General features: G+C 38.5%; 1 protein-coding gene and 1 pseudogene across 1 annotated transcript; one reads left to right on the forward strand and one right to left on the reverse strand.

Annotated features, from left to right (window-relative positions):
* The first annotated feature begins 8,371 nt into the window (after positions 1 to 8,371).
* LOC133883318 (replication protein A 70 kDa DNA-binding subunit C-like) lies at positions 8,372 to 10,827 on the forward strand (annotated as a pseudogene).
* Positions 10,828 to 12,345: 1,518 nt separating this feature from the next.
* Positions 12,346 to 13,182, reverse strand: LOC133883324 (adenylate isopentenyltransferase-like). The gene is made up of 2 exons (XM_062322620.1): positions 13,042 to 13,182; positions 12,346 to 12,927 (listed from the first exon to the last, which is right to left on the reverse strand). The coding sequence occupies exons 1-2, from the start codon at positions 13,180 to 13,182 to the stop codon at positions 12,346 to 12,348; spliced, it is 723 nt and encodes a 240-aa protein (XP_062178604.1).
* Between the last annotated feature and the right edge of the window lie 745 nt (positions 13,183 to 13,927).

Below are 13,927 nucleotides of genomic sequence, written 5' to 3' on the forward strand. Positions count from 1 at the left end.
CAATGTATTGCCAAATACACTCCACTTGCAGAAAAAAATACATTTAATGTCCATAATTCATCATTTCATATAATTAGAAGTATTAGGCCGCGCTGATTTCGCGGCCTCTCGGTGTGGCCACATCCGCATTATTTTTTCGAGCCGTCTGATGTGGTGTGTGCGGTGATCACCTTTACAATTTACAAGCTACGTGAAACATCCCATCAACTGAATGTGATTTTGCGGCCTCTCGGTGTGGCAGAAGTATTAGACCGCGTTCTATTAGTAATAATTAATAGCCCTATGACAGATTCAGTTTATAGCTTTGTCCATTCAACCAATCATTTTAGTGTTATCGGTATTAAAGATTCGTACAATTTACAGGTAGCGTCAAATATCCCATCCCACATTTGCTATCAATTGATGTATCTAGTGTTCCATCATGTCACATTAAATTGCTACATCCAGTGCTGCTTCATATCACGTCACTTACTGACTAATAGTATATACTACTACTGGTTAATCAGTTCTATTAGTAATAATTAATGGCCCTATGACAGATTCAGTTTATAGCTTTGTCCATTCAACCAATCATTTTAGTGTTATCGGTATTAAAAATTCGTACAATTTACAGGCAGCGTGAAACATCCCATCCCACATTTGCTATCAATTGATGTATCCAGTGTTCCGTCATGTCACATTAAATTGCTACATCCATGCTTCATATCACATCACTTACTGACTAATAGTACATACTACTACTGGTTAATCAGTTCTATTAGTAATAATTAATAGCCCTATGACAGATTCAGTTTATAGCTTTGTCCATTCAACCAACCATTTTAGTGTTATCGGTATTAAAGATTCGTACAACTTACAGGCAGCGTGAAACATCCCATCCCACATTTGCTATCAATTGATGTATCCAGTGTTCCGTCATGTCACATTAAATTGCTACATCCAGTGCTGCTTCATATCACGTCACTTACTGACTAATAGTACATACTACTATTGGTTAATCAGTTCTATTAGTAATAATTAATGGTTGTATGACAAATTCAGTTTATAGCTTTGTCTATTCAACCAATCATTTTAGTGTTATCGGTATTAAAGATTCGTACAATTTACAGGCAGCGTCAAACATCCCATCCCACATTTGCTATCAATTGATGTATCTAGTGTTCCGTTATGTCACATTAAATTGCTACATCCAGTGCTGCTTCATATCACGTCACTTACTGACTAATAGTATATACTACTGCTGGTTAATCAGTTCTATTAGTAATAATTAATGGCCCTATGACAGATTCAGTTTATAGCTTTGTCCATTCAACCAATCATTTTAGTGTTATTGGTATTAAAAATTCGTACAATTTACAGGCAGCGTGAAACATCCCATCCCACATTTGCTATCAATTGATGTATCCAGTGTTTCGTCATGTCACATTAAATTGCTACATCCATACTTCATATCACATCACTTACTGACTAATAGTACATACTACTACTGGTTAATCAGTTCTATTAGTAATAATTAATAGCCCTATGACAGATTCAGTTTATAACTTTGTCCATTCAACCAATCATTTTAGTGTTATCGGTATTAAAGATTCGTACAACTTACAGGCAGCGTGAAACATCCCATCCCACATTTGCTATCAATTGATGTATCCAGTGTTCCGTCATGTCACATTAAATTGCTACATCCAGTGCTGCTTCATATCACGTCACTTACTGACTAATAGTACATACTACTATTGGTTAATCAGTTCTATTAGTAATAATTAATGGCCCTATGACAGATTCAGTTTATAGCTTTGTCCATTCAACCAATCATTTTAGTGTTAACGGTATTAAAGATTCGTACAATTTACAGGCAGCGTCAAACATCCCATCCCACATTTGCTATCAATTGATGTATCTAGTGTTCCGTCATGTCACATTAAATTGCTACATCCAGTGCTGCTTCATATCACGTCACTTACTGACTAATAGTATATACTACTACTGGTTAATCAGTTCTATTAGTAATAATTAATGGCCCTATGACAGATTCAGTTTATAGCTTTGTCCATTCAACCAATCATTTTAGTGTTATCGGTATTAAAAATTCGTACAATTTACAGGCAGCGTGAAACATCCCATCCCACATTTGCTATCAATTGATGTATCCAGTGTTCCGTCATGTCACATTAAATTACTACATCCATACTTCATATCACATCACTTACTGACTAATAGTACATACTACTACTGGTTAATCAGTTCTATTAGTAATAATTAATAGCCCTAAGAAAGATTCAGTTTATAACTTTGTCCATTCAACCAATCATTTTAGTGTTATCGGTATTAAAGATTCGTACAATTTACAGGCAGCGTGAAACATCCCATCCCACATTTGCTATCAATTGATATATCCAGTGTTCCGTTATGTCACATTAAATTGCTACATCCAATGCTGCTTCATATCATGTCACTTACTGACTATTGTACATGCACAACATGGTGCTTCTCTTGGCTATATAAGCATGATGCTACCTTCATTCCATCGCACCTTTCATCCAGTTCGTGCCTTGTATGCTTGATATAGTGCATACTTAAGCTACCAGAGTTACCTAGCTGTGAGGTTCACACAGTCCTGCTAGACGGTGCGCTTCTCGCCGTACCATGATATACAATTATTGTTTACACTAGCAAAATTTTCATTGTCCAATAAAATTTACTAAGACCAACTGATGATATGATAAGAATTTACTCCTCATATCGATAGGATAAGCCTCTGTTGTGGTTTTGTAGGAATGATTGACTTTAATATAAGAATAAGTCCCATGAAACTATGGACTTAATAAATGGTTCTGGGCCGAAAAGACATATTTTGTGGACATGATTTGTAGTGATCTGCAGGCAGAAGCCACTTACATGCAGGGCTTACTGTGACCACTATATTAATTTAAAGTCTTGTTTGCTATTTTTGTTTTATTATTTTCCTTGGAGTCCTTCTGGCGTTTTCTTTTGCCACATTTTTCTTTCATCGTCTCTCCTTGAGATTACTTTTTAGAGGTAATTTTTATAGTCTGATATCCATAGGTACAGGAATGTCGCATGGAGGGGGCACCTTCCTCTAGTTGGACAAGGAAGAGGCAGCGTGGCAAAGGAGCAGCTGCAGAGCTAGGTGTCCTTACCTACCTTCCTACTCTTTTCATTGTATTATTTATTTATTTTTAAGTTAGAGTATTTTTTGTGGAATACCCATGGATACTCTATACTTATGCCGCGCTATGCTCATGCAGCATATTAATTATGTTAAATACCTGAAAATAAAGTGTATGTATATATAGAAAAAATATTTTATTTCACATTTTTATTTTCGTTTCCTAAGAGTATCTTTTTCAGTTGCTTCGTCTGGTTATACTGGCTTTATTTTTTTTGTTTTCATCTCTAGCTATAGGTGGGGGAACGACACGTGAGAGGCAGAAACTTTGGAGATCCATAAGACAGGCAAAGAAAAAAGGTGAATTGTGTACCTCTTTGTGCTCAATTTATAATTATGGATGCCCAGAGATTACAATACTTATTCATTAACATGTGAGTGTTGATTCCTTATGTAGGAAATTGTGCTGTCCAGCCAAAAAAACCAGGTAACAGCAAATGTGTTAAGATTAGTAGATAGATGCATGCCAATATTCTGACTAAATAAATTTGTAAGTTATCTAGTGGTTTGTTTCCTCTGCAGTATACCTTTCACCTGAGACTTCATACTACGGCCCTCCTGCACATGAAGCTAGTACTGTGGTGCACAATTTTGGTACCAAGAACGTGTGAAAAGATCATATTCAGGTGAAGGCAGTTGTATTCATTTTCATATTTGTTGTAGGGGAGGTAAGGTCAGGTTGCCATTTCAAAAAGATCCTCCTCCATTTTTGGCTGGGTTGTTGAATCCAAACGGTGATGTTTTATCTAAATACTTCATTAAGTCTATTCGATCATATAATTCGATGTTTGCTTTTACATCATTCGGTGCTAAAATTGACACCGGTATAAACAAGGGCCTTGGCCATATGTATTTAAAATTAATGGCTAGGTCTATCATCGAATTGGATCTTTGCTACCAGATGATGGTAAGCCCCCAGTGTATGCACAACTCTATATTTTTGATACTAAAAATGAGGTCCAGAATCAAATATCAATTTTTGAGAGAGACATATCAATTTTTGAGAGAGACAGGGATTGTGATAATGATAACGGAGTTGATAAAAAAATTGTTGAGGGCATGCTAAGGATGTTTGACGAATCAAATGAGTTGGTAAAATTATTTAGGGCGGCTAGGGACCTATTGGGACAGAGCCAATGCCAAACTTTGCGCCTTAGGCTATTGCACGATAGGTCCAAGTCTGCACCTCAGTATAGTGCACCGACAGGATCGAAGATAGCTGCGTTAATAGTAGGGGATTTCTCGAAGGAGAAGAAGAGTCCTGACATAATTATTCAAGATAAAGGTGGTGGGCTTAGAAGAATTAGCAACCTTCATGCGAACTATATGGCCTTACAATACCCAATTTTGTTCCCTTATGGGGAGCAAGGATTCAAGTTAGGGATTAAATACAATCGGTCAGGAACCTTGCGGGTTGGAGTTAGAGATGAGGTTACCATGCTCGAATACTATGCTTTCCGGTTACAACAACGTAGATGCAAGGCAACAACACTAATATGTGGCGACCGACTATTCCAGCAATATGTTGTTGACGCTTTTGCATCAGTAGAGGAGAACAGGCTTAGATTCATAACGAAAAACAATAAAAACTTAAGGTCCGAGGTGTACAAGGGCATTGCAGATGCACTGCACAAGGGTGATGTTGATGGGAATAACATTGGGAAAAAGTTATTTTACCCGCTAGCTTTACAGGGAGTAAAAGGTACATGGTACAGAACTATCAAGATGCAATGGCGATTTGTCGATTCTATGGAGCTCCAGACCAATTTATTATTTTTACCTGTAATCCAAAGTGGCAGGAAATAGCTGATGCTCTTACATTTGTTCTAGGGCAAAGACCTGACGCTAGACCTGACCTAGTTGCTTGAGTCTTCAAATTAAAGGTCGAGGAGCTTGTTTATGATGAGTTGAAGAAAGGTGCTTATTTTGGGAAGGCACAAGCAGGTACGATTATCAAGTTTTTGCCATATGTCATTCTTATTTGGAAAATTAGCCATTACGAAGCATTTAGTAATTGTCCACTCTGCAAAAAACATGCACCAATACAAGAAAGTAGGGCATTAGGTTTATGTGGGTGATTTCTTAATATTGTTATTGCTATTTTGTTTCAGTACTCTATACCGTCGAATTTCAAAAGCGCGGTCCGCCTCACGTTCATATTTTGGTTTGGCTTGAAGGTAATACCAAAGACCCTCGGCCCTCCTTTATTGACTCAATAATATGTGCGGAGGTACCGGATAAATTATCTGATCCTTTGGGTTATAGTCTTGTTGATGAATTTGTGGTGCATGACCCTTGTGGAGAGCTGAACCAAAAATGCCCATGCATGAAAAACAATAAGTGCTCAAAATTCTTCCCTAAGGGTTATGAACCAAACACAATTGTTGGTCAGGATGGCTTTGTGCAGTATAGGCGTTGTACTAAGGCTAGGCATTTTATCGAGCGATATGGGGTTAAACTTGACAATGGATGGGTTGTCCCATACAATTTAGCATTGTTAAAATGGTTTAGAGCCCATATAAATGTGGAGTGGTGCAATAAAACACACCTCATCAAGTACCTATTTAAGTATATTATGAAAGGCCCAGATCGTGCTAGAGCCATCATTGAATCCTTTGGAGCCAATGTTCTTCATAGAGATTCACATGGTGAGGTTATCAATAGCAGTCTTGGTGCCCATCCATTAGATGCACAGATACAACATGAAGATGTCGATGAGGTTCGGGAGTACATTGATTGTCGTTATTTATCTTCACATGAGGCTATCTGGCGTATGTTCGAATTTGATATCCACTATAGGACGCCAGCGGTGGAGAGGTTAGCTGTGCATCTCCCTTTGATGAATAGCGTTGTGTACCTAGCTAAAAGGCCATTGTTTGATATCGTAGATGACCCTCGTTACACGCAGACAACATTGACCGAGTGTTTTTCTGCTAATAGGATGTTCCCAACTGCTCGAGAGTTAACATACATAGAATTCCCAACAAAGTAGGTTTGGAATAAAAAGGATAAGGTATAGCATTCACATAAGGGACCTAAAAAAATTGGGAGGGCTATATATATCAATCTTAGTTGTGGTGAGCTTTACTACCTTCGTATGCTTCTGAATGTTACCAAGGGTGCTACGTCTTATGAGGACCTTTGAACAATTAGTGGTGTTCTGTACCCAACATTTAAGGATGCATGTCAGGCTATTGGTATTCTTGGTGACGATAATGAGTGATGTGAGGCTCTTAAGGAAGCATCGGTGTGGGGATCAGCTGCTCAAATGCGATAGTTACTTGTTACTATAATTCTTTTTTGCTCTGTTTGTGATGCAGCCTCTTTGTTCACTGAGTTCTATACTTATTTCATCGATGATATACAACACAAAATTAAAAAGATGGTACAATTGCCTTGCTATAAAGTGCCTGCAGAACATCTTAGAAATTATGTTTTGGTAGAGCTCGATAATTTGTTTATTAGGAATGGTGCTTCAATGACTGATTATGGTTTACCAAAGCCTGATCTAAATCTTAGTAACAAGGTGAAAAATAGATTGTTAGCTGAGGAGCTGGCTTACAACTTTGCAAAGCTTTTACATATGCATGATACCCTCATCAACCAACTAAACTTTGAACAAAGACATATATATGATGCCATCATACACTCAGTTTACGAAAAAATAGGTCAATGTTTTTTTTATACGGGTACGGTGGTACTGGGAAAACATTTCTTTGGAATACAATCATTTCACGATTGCGATCAGAAAAGCTTATCGTCCTTGCTGTAGCGTCATCAGGGGTTGCTTCCTTCTTGCTCCCTGGAGGTCATACTGCACATTCTCGATTTAAAATTCCTATAGTTATTGATGAGTCATCAGTGTGCGATATTAAAAGGGGGACTTTTCTTGCTGATTTAATAGTAGAGAGTTCTTTGATTATATGGGATGAGGCCCCAATGACTCACCGGCATTGCTTTGAATCATTAGATCGTAGTATGTGTGACATCCTTGGTCAAATGGACTCTTCAAGGTATCACCAGGTGTTTGGTGGGAAGACAGTGTTACTTGGTGGAGATTTCCATCAAGTACTACCTGTGGTTGAGAGTGGTACTAGAGTAGACACAGTGGATGCATGTATAACTAACTCTTACCTATGGAGTCATGTTAAGATTCTAAAGCTTACAATCAACATGCGCTTACTTGGGATGGCAGATAGTGGTTTACCAACTGAACAGGTGAAAGACTTTAGTGACTGGGTGTTGAGTATTGGGGATGGGATTGCAAAAGGGACTGCTCACACTGATGATGGGGACTCTGAGTTGATTGTGATACCACGCGACATCTTAGTTCCGAAATTAGACTCTACTGTTGATAATATTATAAGATCTACTTACCCCAACTTAGAGACATCATATACCGACCCAACCTATCTAAGGGAAAGGGCTATCATTGCTCAAAAAAATGATACCATTGATAAAATTGCCGTGTTCTTTCTTTAATCCCAAGACATGAAAAGGTATACCTCAGTTCAGATACTTTGGTTGAATCCTCAAAGGAACACGGTAATTTGGACTTACTTTACCCAGTTGAGTTCCTAAACTCTCTACAGTTCAAAGGTATCCCTCCTCATAAACTTATGCTCAAGGTTGGTTCGCTTGTAGTGCTACTACGCAATTTAAATCAGAGTGCTGGCCTTTGCAATGGTACACGTCTTATAATAACATAGTTAGGAGATCAGGTATTGGAGGCTCAAATAATAACTGGATCGCATGTTGGTGACAAAGTACTTCTTCCTCGAATTGCCTTGCATGTTTCAAGCACTAAATGGCCATTTGTGCTTAGTAGACAACAATTTCCAGTTCGATTGTGTTATGCAATGACCATAAATAAGAGCTAAGGACAAACTTTGCGGAATGTTGGCCTCTACTTGCCACATCCAGTTTTTTCTCATGGACAACTCTATGTTGCTATATCATGTGACATCTAGAAATGGCCTCAGGGTTCTAATTGATGATGATGCAGACCCTAACTCCAATGTGACCCAAAACATTGTTTTTAAAGAAATTCTTCAGTCCCTTTGGTAATTTTTTTGGTCAAATGTCAATACTATTCAACCTATATTTTGTTATCTACTGCAAAATATAATGCTCCATGTGACATCCTTTTATTTCTTCCCTCTCTGGTTGAACCGACAACAGATGGAGTACAACTTACTATCACAAATTAATCCAACAAGGCACAATTTGTGCATCAAGGTTAGAGTTGCTAGGATGTGGCAGCTATCTGGGACTTCTAAGGGGAAAGATTTTACTGCTATGGAACTTGCTCTGGTTGATGAAGAGGTATACCATTTGACACATGCGTTATTTTTGCTTAATAGTTGCGAACTTTGAATTTCTGTACATCAGGGTGTAGGTATTACAGCTTGTATTGGGCAGAAGGACCTTAACAAATTTGCTAAAACTTTGGTGGAAGGACGATCTTATATGATTAAAAAATTCCAAGTTAGTAGGCAAGCAAAGAAGTTCAATGTTGTGCCCAACACACACACAATCTTTTTTACACCATGAACTGTTGCGGAGGAGGTACCTACTGAGTTATCCAACAACCTTCCACTCTATATTTTTACTTTTGTGGACTTTGAGGACTTAGATCGTAGAGCAAGGAACGACCATGGTTTAGTAGGTACGCACCATCCATAATTTTCGTTTCATGCTTTGACTGTCTATTTATCGAAGTCGTATAGTATAACATGATGGCACGGTTATGGAATATTGAACATATGTTATTGGACAGCTTACAGTTATCCATCCAATGGTACAATTTAGCGGTCTAAATGGCCCTTCTGTTAGGCGATCAGTAGAACTACGTGATTTAAGGTTTGCTTCCTACTAATTTATAATATTTTTGAAATTATTGTATACTTAGGGTACATAATATTGCAGCGATCGGCTTTTATCAATAACTTTGTGGGGTGAACATGCAACATCTTTTGATGATGAGTTCCTTATTGAAACCATCAGTAAAGATGAACCAGTTGTAATCATTTTTGCTGGGATGAAAGTAAGGCAATACTTAGGTGAGTGTTAGTTTATCCCATGTTGGCCATCAATAATAAATCCTATGTTCAGCTATTGTTGTAATGCGCTTACCTGAATGCCAAAATAGATGCTACAACCTGTGGGAGTGGTGCTGCAATAAAATGGTATATGAACATTGATATTCCTAAAGTTAATGCTTTCCGTGCTAGGTAACTTGCTGTATATATCATTTATTTTCCTTGGTTAAATTCTGCATGCAAGTGTGGTTGAAGGTGTACTTTATTTTGTCCTTAGCCTACAGGGAAGAGGTTCCGGAGTTCTGTTCCTACCAGGGGATAGTGATGCAGCGGCATGTGATATTGACAAGGAAATTTCTAATAGGAAGACTGTATCAGAGCTCCTCTCCTTGGATCCTCATGACACTGATGTATTTTCTGTTTCTCAGATATGTTCTATGTGCAACTGTTATGTCATAGTACTGAAATTTAGTCTCCATTGTGTACTAGGATGTATGTTTTACTTGTGATGCAAAGATAAAGGAAATCGATGTTTCAAATGGTTGGTGGTACAAAGGATGCAGTACTTGCAAAAGGGGACTGAAAGCAACTCTCGAAGGCTTTGAATGTACCAACTGTGATGAAACGAAGCCAATGATGATTCCCAGGTACCTCCTATTTCACATGGCTTCCCCTTCAAATTTCCCAATATGTAATTATTCCTAACATGCCTTATATTCACAACACAGCTACAAGCTAAATGTGGTGATTGAGGACAGCACTGGTCGCGCAAAAATATTTCTGTTCGGAGGTGTAGCTGAGCAGGTTGTGCGGCGGACTGCCGCTGAACTTGTGGAAGAAAGCTCATCCAATCAGATCTTACTCCCTGCGCCCCTCCGCAGTCTTGTTGGCAGGAGGTATGTGTTTCAAGTGGTTATCAGTGAGCAAACCTTTAGAACTGGGCAGCTATGTTTTCATGCTAGGAAGGTGTTTGCTGGGGACCAACACAGTGGGGCTGATGCCACTGGTGTTGAACCTCCAAAGGACCCTAGCGTTAAGTCTGCAATTGGGACAGCAAGCACTATCTATGGTAAAGAAACTGAAAATAGTGCTTTTAGCTTAACTGAAGCCCCCATAGATCCAGAAGAGGGCTCCACACCACCTCATGAAACTCACACAGTTACCACTAGAAAAAACTCATCAACCAAGGGAAAGGAGGTTCTTTCTAGTGCTCATGACGAGCCTGGGTATGTACCTTTGTCCTCTATGTTATGTTTGTCATGGTTTACATGCTATGCTCCTCTGATTACATAAGTAACAATGTACAAATCATTAGAATAAATAATTGTAATATAAACAATAGCTCCCCATATTTGAAGAGGCGTGGAGACTAATAATTTATTTTTAAAATGAAGTAGACTATTGTGCGGGCAGTTTATTGATTTATTTTTGTAATACAGAAGTCTTCTGGGTAAAAGATCAAGGGCTGCTCGTAAGGAATTGTTCTCTGAAAAAAAAAGAAAAGACAAGGTAGCTTATTGTTTATCATACTATGTTACTGATTAAGCTTGTATAACTAAATGACTTATAATATTCCCAATTTACAGTGACGAGTAAGCCTTCCTTTGTGGTCTGCAGTATCAGCTATCTGCTACATCTCCGCTTTCAACAAAACGGTGATTGTTGTATGTGCCTGTGTTGGTGTCCTAATCTTCATGGAGTAATAAGTGGTGCACCGTTGTGCTTTATGCTTAGGTTATGTATTGTTACTTGTGTTGGCCTTTGAAGGTCCTTGGTACTATTTGTAATTATGAAGCCACTTTGTCAGTGTAGTAGATAAGATCTTTATGCCTTGCTATTAGTAACGCAAGGCTCTGAGCTTAGAAGATATAGTTTGTAGGCCCTTGTTCATTGGTTTGAATGGCTATTTGATGTTTGGTCGTCATCAACTATCACAATTGTTCACATCAATCAATTCACTTATTTCGCATTCATCACAGCAACACATCTGCAGGCTTGGCTGAGGTGCTTAGGCAGGCTTGGCAGAGCATGATCAGTAGTAATGGAGGAAAACGACATATAAGTATAGTAAATAAATAATTATGGCACCCATAAAGTGCAATTTGATAGGTGACCCGCAGTGCCTTCGGTAAAACAGGCATAACTTTTGCATACGGGTTCCGATTTTGACATTTTTTTTCTATGGATATCTACAGAAAAAGTTACAAAATATCGAAGTCGGAGCCCGTATGTAAAAGTTATGCCCGTTTTACCAAAGGCACTCCGGGTCACCTATCAAATTGCACTTAATCGTATAGTGTTAAGGAAACTAGTTCGACCTGTACAACTTGTGCAGTATACTATTGCTTAGAGACTGTACTCCCCATATTTAATAGAGTTATAAAATCCCAAATTGTTTTGTCCATAGACAGGATGCTACCTTAGCATGCATGACTCCAGTGGTTTTTTTGCCATACAATTATGATAATATCAACAATTCATCATAATACCTAGTTTCAATATCAATAGAACACATTCTCTCTTTACCTGAGATGAAGATTACGTAAATGGAGGAGCAATTAAACGGCAAAATTATTTTAGTTCCACCTTAGGTACGCACCACCATGGCCCAGAACAACAGCATGAACCTATTTCATTTGTAAGGAGTAGAATTGAAACATCATAGATATCATAGTCAATTACACTGGGTGAGTTGATGCATCTATTAAACATAATCTATTATCAAGTTTCAGCAACAAATCAGAATAAATCCAGCCGACCCATAATTGACATTCACTCACCTCACATTCCCACACCCAAAACTGAGTGTCCAGTTATAACTTTGGCATATGAACTGATGATTACGATTTGAAAGAGACTTCAATCTCTAGTGAATAATGGCAGGCATGATGTTAAGGTACATAAAACTATATCAAGCACTGGGAGTAATACATAGGATACAGTCGTGGTAAGTAGAAGGTTTTCATAGCATAGACTTATACAAGTCTGAAAAGAGGTGCTGAAAATATCCATGCATACTACGAGCAATACAATGACATTATAGATACTGATATGCAACCTAATCTATGTGTATTAATAGCTCTAAGCAACTCGCAAGAGCAGCCAACCTAGGCATCAACTATCCAAAAACTCATTTATAGTAGTAAGTGTAGGACCACTCACATCGCGTTCCCATGCTATGGCCTTCGCAGTATCGTTTGATCCAGTGAGATGCGCACGTATGGTTTCTGTGGCATCAAGGGAGCAAACAGGCCAACCCCAAGCATCAGCAATATGTTGAATCTTTGCAGTCTGTGCTTTTGCAAGGGCATGCGTATTGGCTTTCATCTCATCTATGCAAACACAAAGTCTCTTGCGTCCGGCAAAATATTCACTTAGTTCTGACACATCGATTGCCCTAGCTAGCCCAGTGTGCTCGGCAAGCTTGCAAATGGACATGGAATCAAAGAATTCTTTGAGTTCCTCCACCAAACCAGCATCAACCATATCGTCAACACGACGGTTGAGATATTCCTTAAGAACTAACTCATGAGCATGGAGCCACATGAGGCAGCTTTGGAACCTTAAAGTTGGCTGATACCTCGCAATTGCAAAAGGATCAACAAGGGAGGGATCAAAATGGTCAACAAGGAATCCATAGATCAGTGAGTTTGAGCCACCTACCAGAATTGGTACATGACCACGCCTTACAATAGACTTTGTAGTAATGGTTGCAATAGATCGGAAGAAAGATACCGAAAAATCGTCGGTAATTGCAGAAATAGCCCCAATAAGGTAATGAGGAATACCACATCCATCCTTCAGATGGACCTTGTTGGTTGTGATGTCAAGCCCAGGATAGATTTGTATCTTGTCAGCATTCACCACTTCGCCACTAATCACCTTGCATACATCAATTGATAGCTTTGTCTTACCCGTGCCCATAGCACCCACTGGTTTAATCGTCAACATCTGGGGGATGTAGTCAGGAGAAAGAGAGTGTAGGGTGAACTGGGAAGAGGAAGGGGAAAGTGCTTCGATCGCTATGAACCCTAGGTCTATCGACCCCATGTTATACCAGTCAATGTTGTCTCCGTGTAACAAGGGTCATCTACGATATCAACCAATGGCCTTTTAGCTAGGTACACAATCGACATCTTCATGCTGTATCTGTGCATCTAATGGATGGGCACCAAGACTGCTACTGATAACCTCATACATAGTGAGTGGGTACACTTATTGACCTAATATCTGTAGATGTGTCGGCTGATTTTTCTATGTTTTCTGTAGGTGCAACGACTAACATGAGGTTAGAAATAAATAAACACCTTTTCCATTTATGTGTGAGTAGTTGATATTTAACTCAGGATGCTGTATTTGCAACATAAAACTAAAAAATTAGATAAATTTCCATTATAATCGTTTATAAACAACTTGTTCACATTAATTTTTGTATGAGGCAAATATTGTTTAACCATGCCCTTTTATTTGAGATGGCAAATAAATCTAACTTAACCAGCTGGTGCCCCCGCAACAAAGCGCGGGCATCAGTTACTTATTGTATGTGCGTAATTTGCTTAAAAAAAATTAAAGTAGTTTACTTACTTTTTGTATGAGATTGTACATGGTTTATCGTATTCTCATTGATTTAAAAACAAGTACAATGTTTTCTTTCCAACAGTCACCCAAATTTAAAACCTAATTTCAAAAAATGTTC

Source organism: Phragmites australis, chromosome 1, assembly GCF_958298935.1.
Source record: "Phragmites australis chromosome 1, lpPhrAust1.1, whole genome shotgun sequence".
Lineage (NCBI taxonomy): Eukaryota > Viridiplantae > Streptophyta > Magnoliopsida > Poales > Poaceae > Phragmites > Phragmites australis.

Coding starts and splice junctions, on each gene's coding strand:
- LOC133883324 (XM_062322620.1), bottom strand. CDS start 13,182: ATGTTGACGATTAAACCAGTGGGTGCTATGGGCACGGGTAAGACAAAG. Junction 12,928..13,041: donor TTGACATCACAACCAACAAG/GTCCATCTGAAG, acceptor ATTACTACAAAG/TCTATTGTAAGGCGTGGTCA.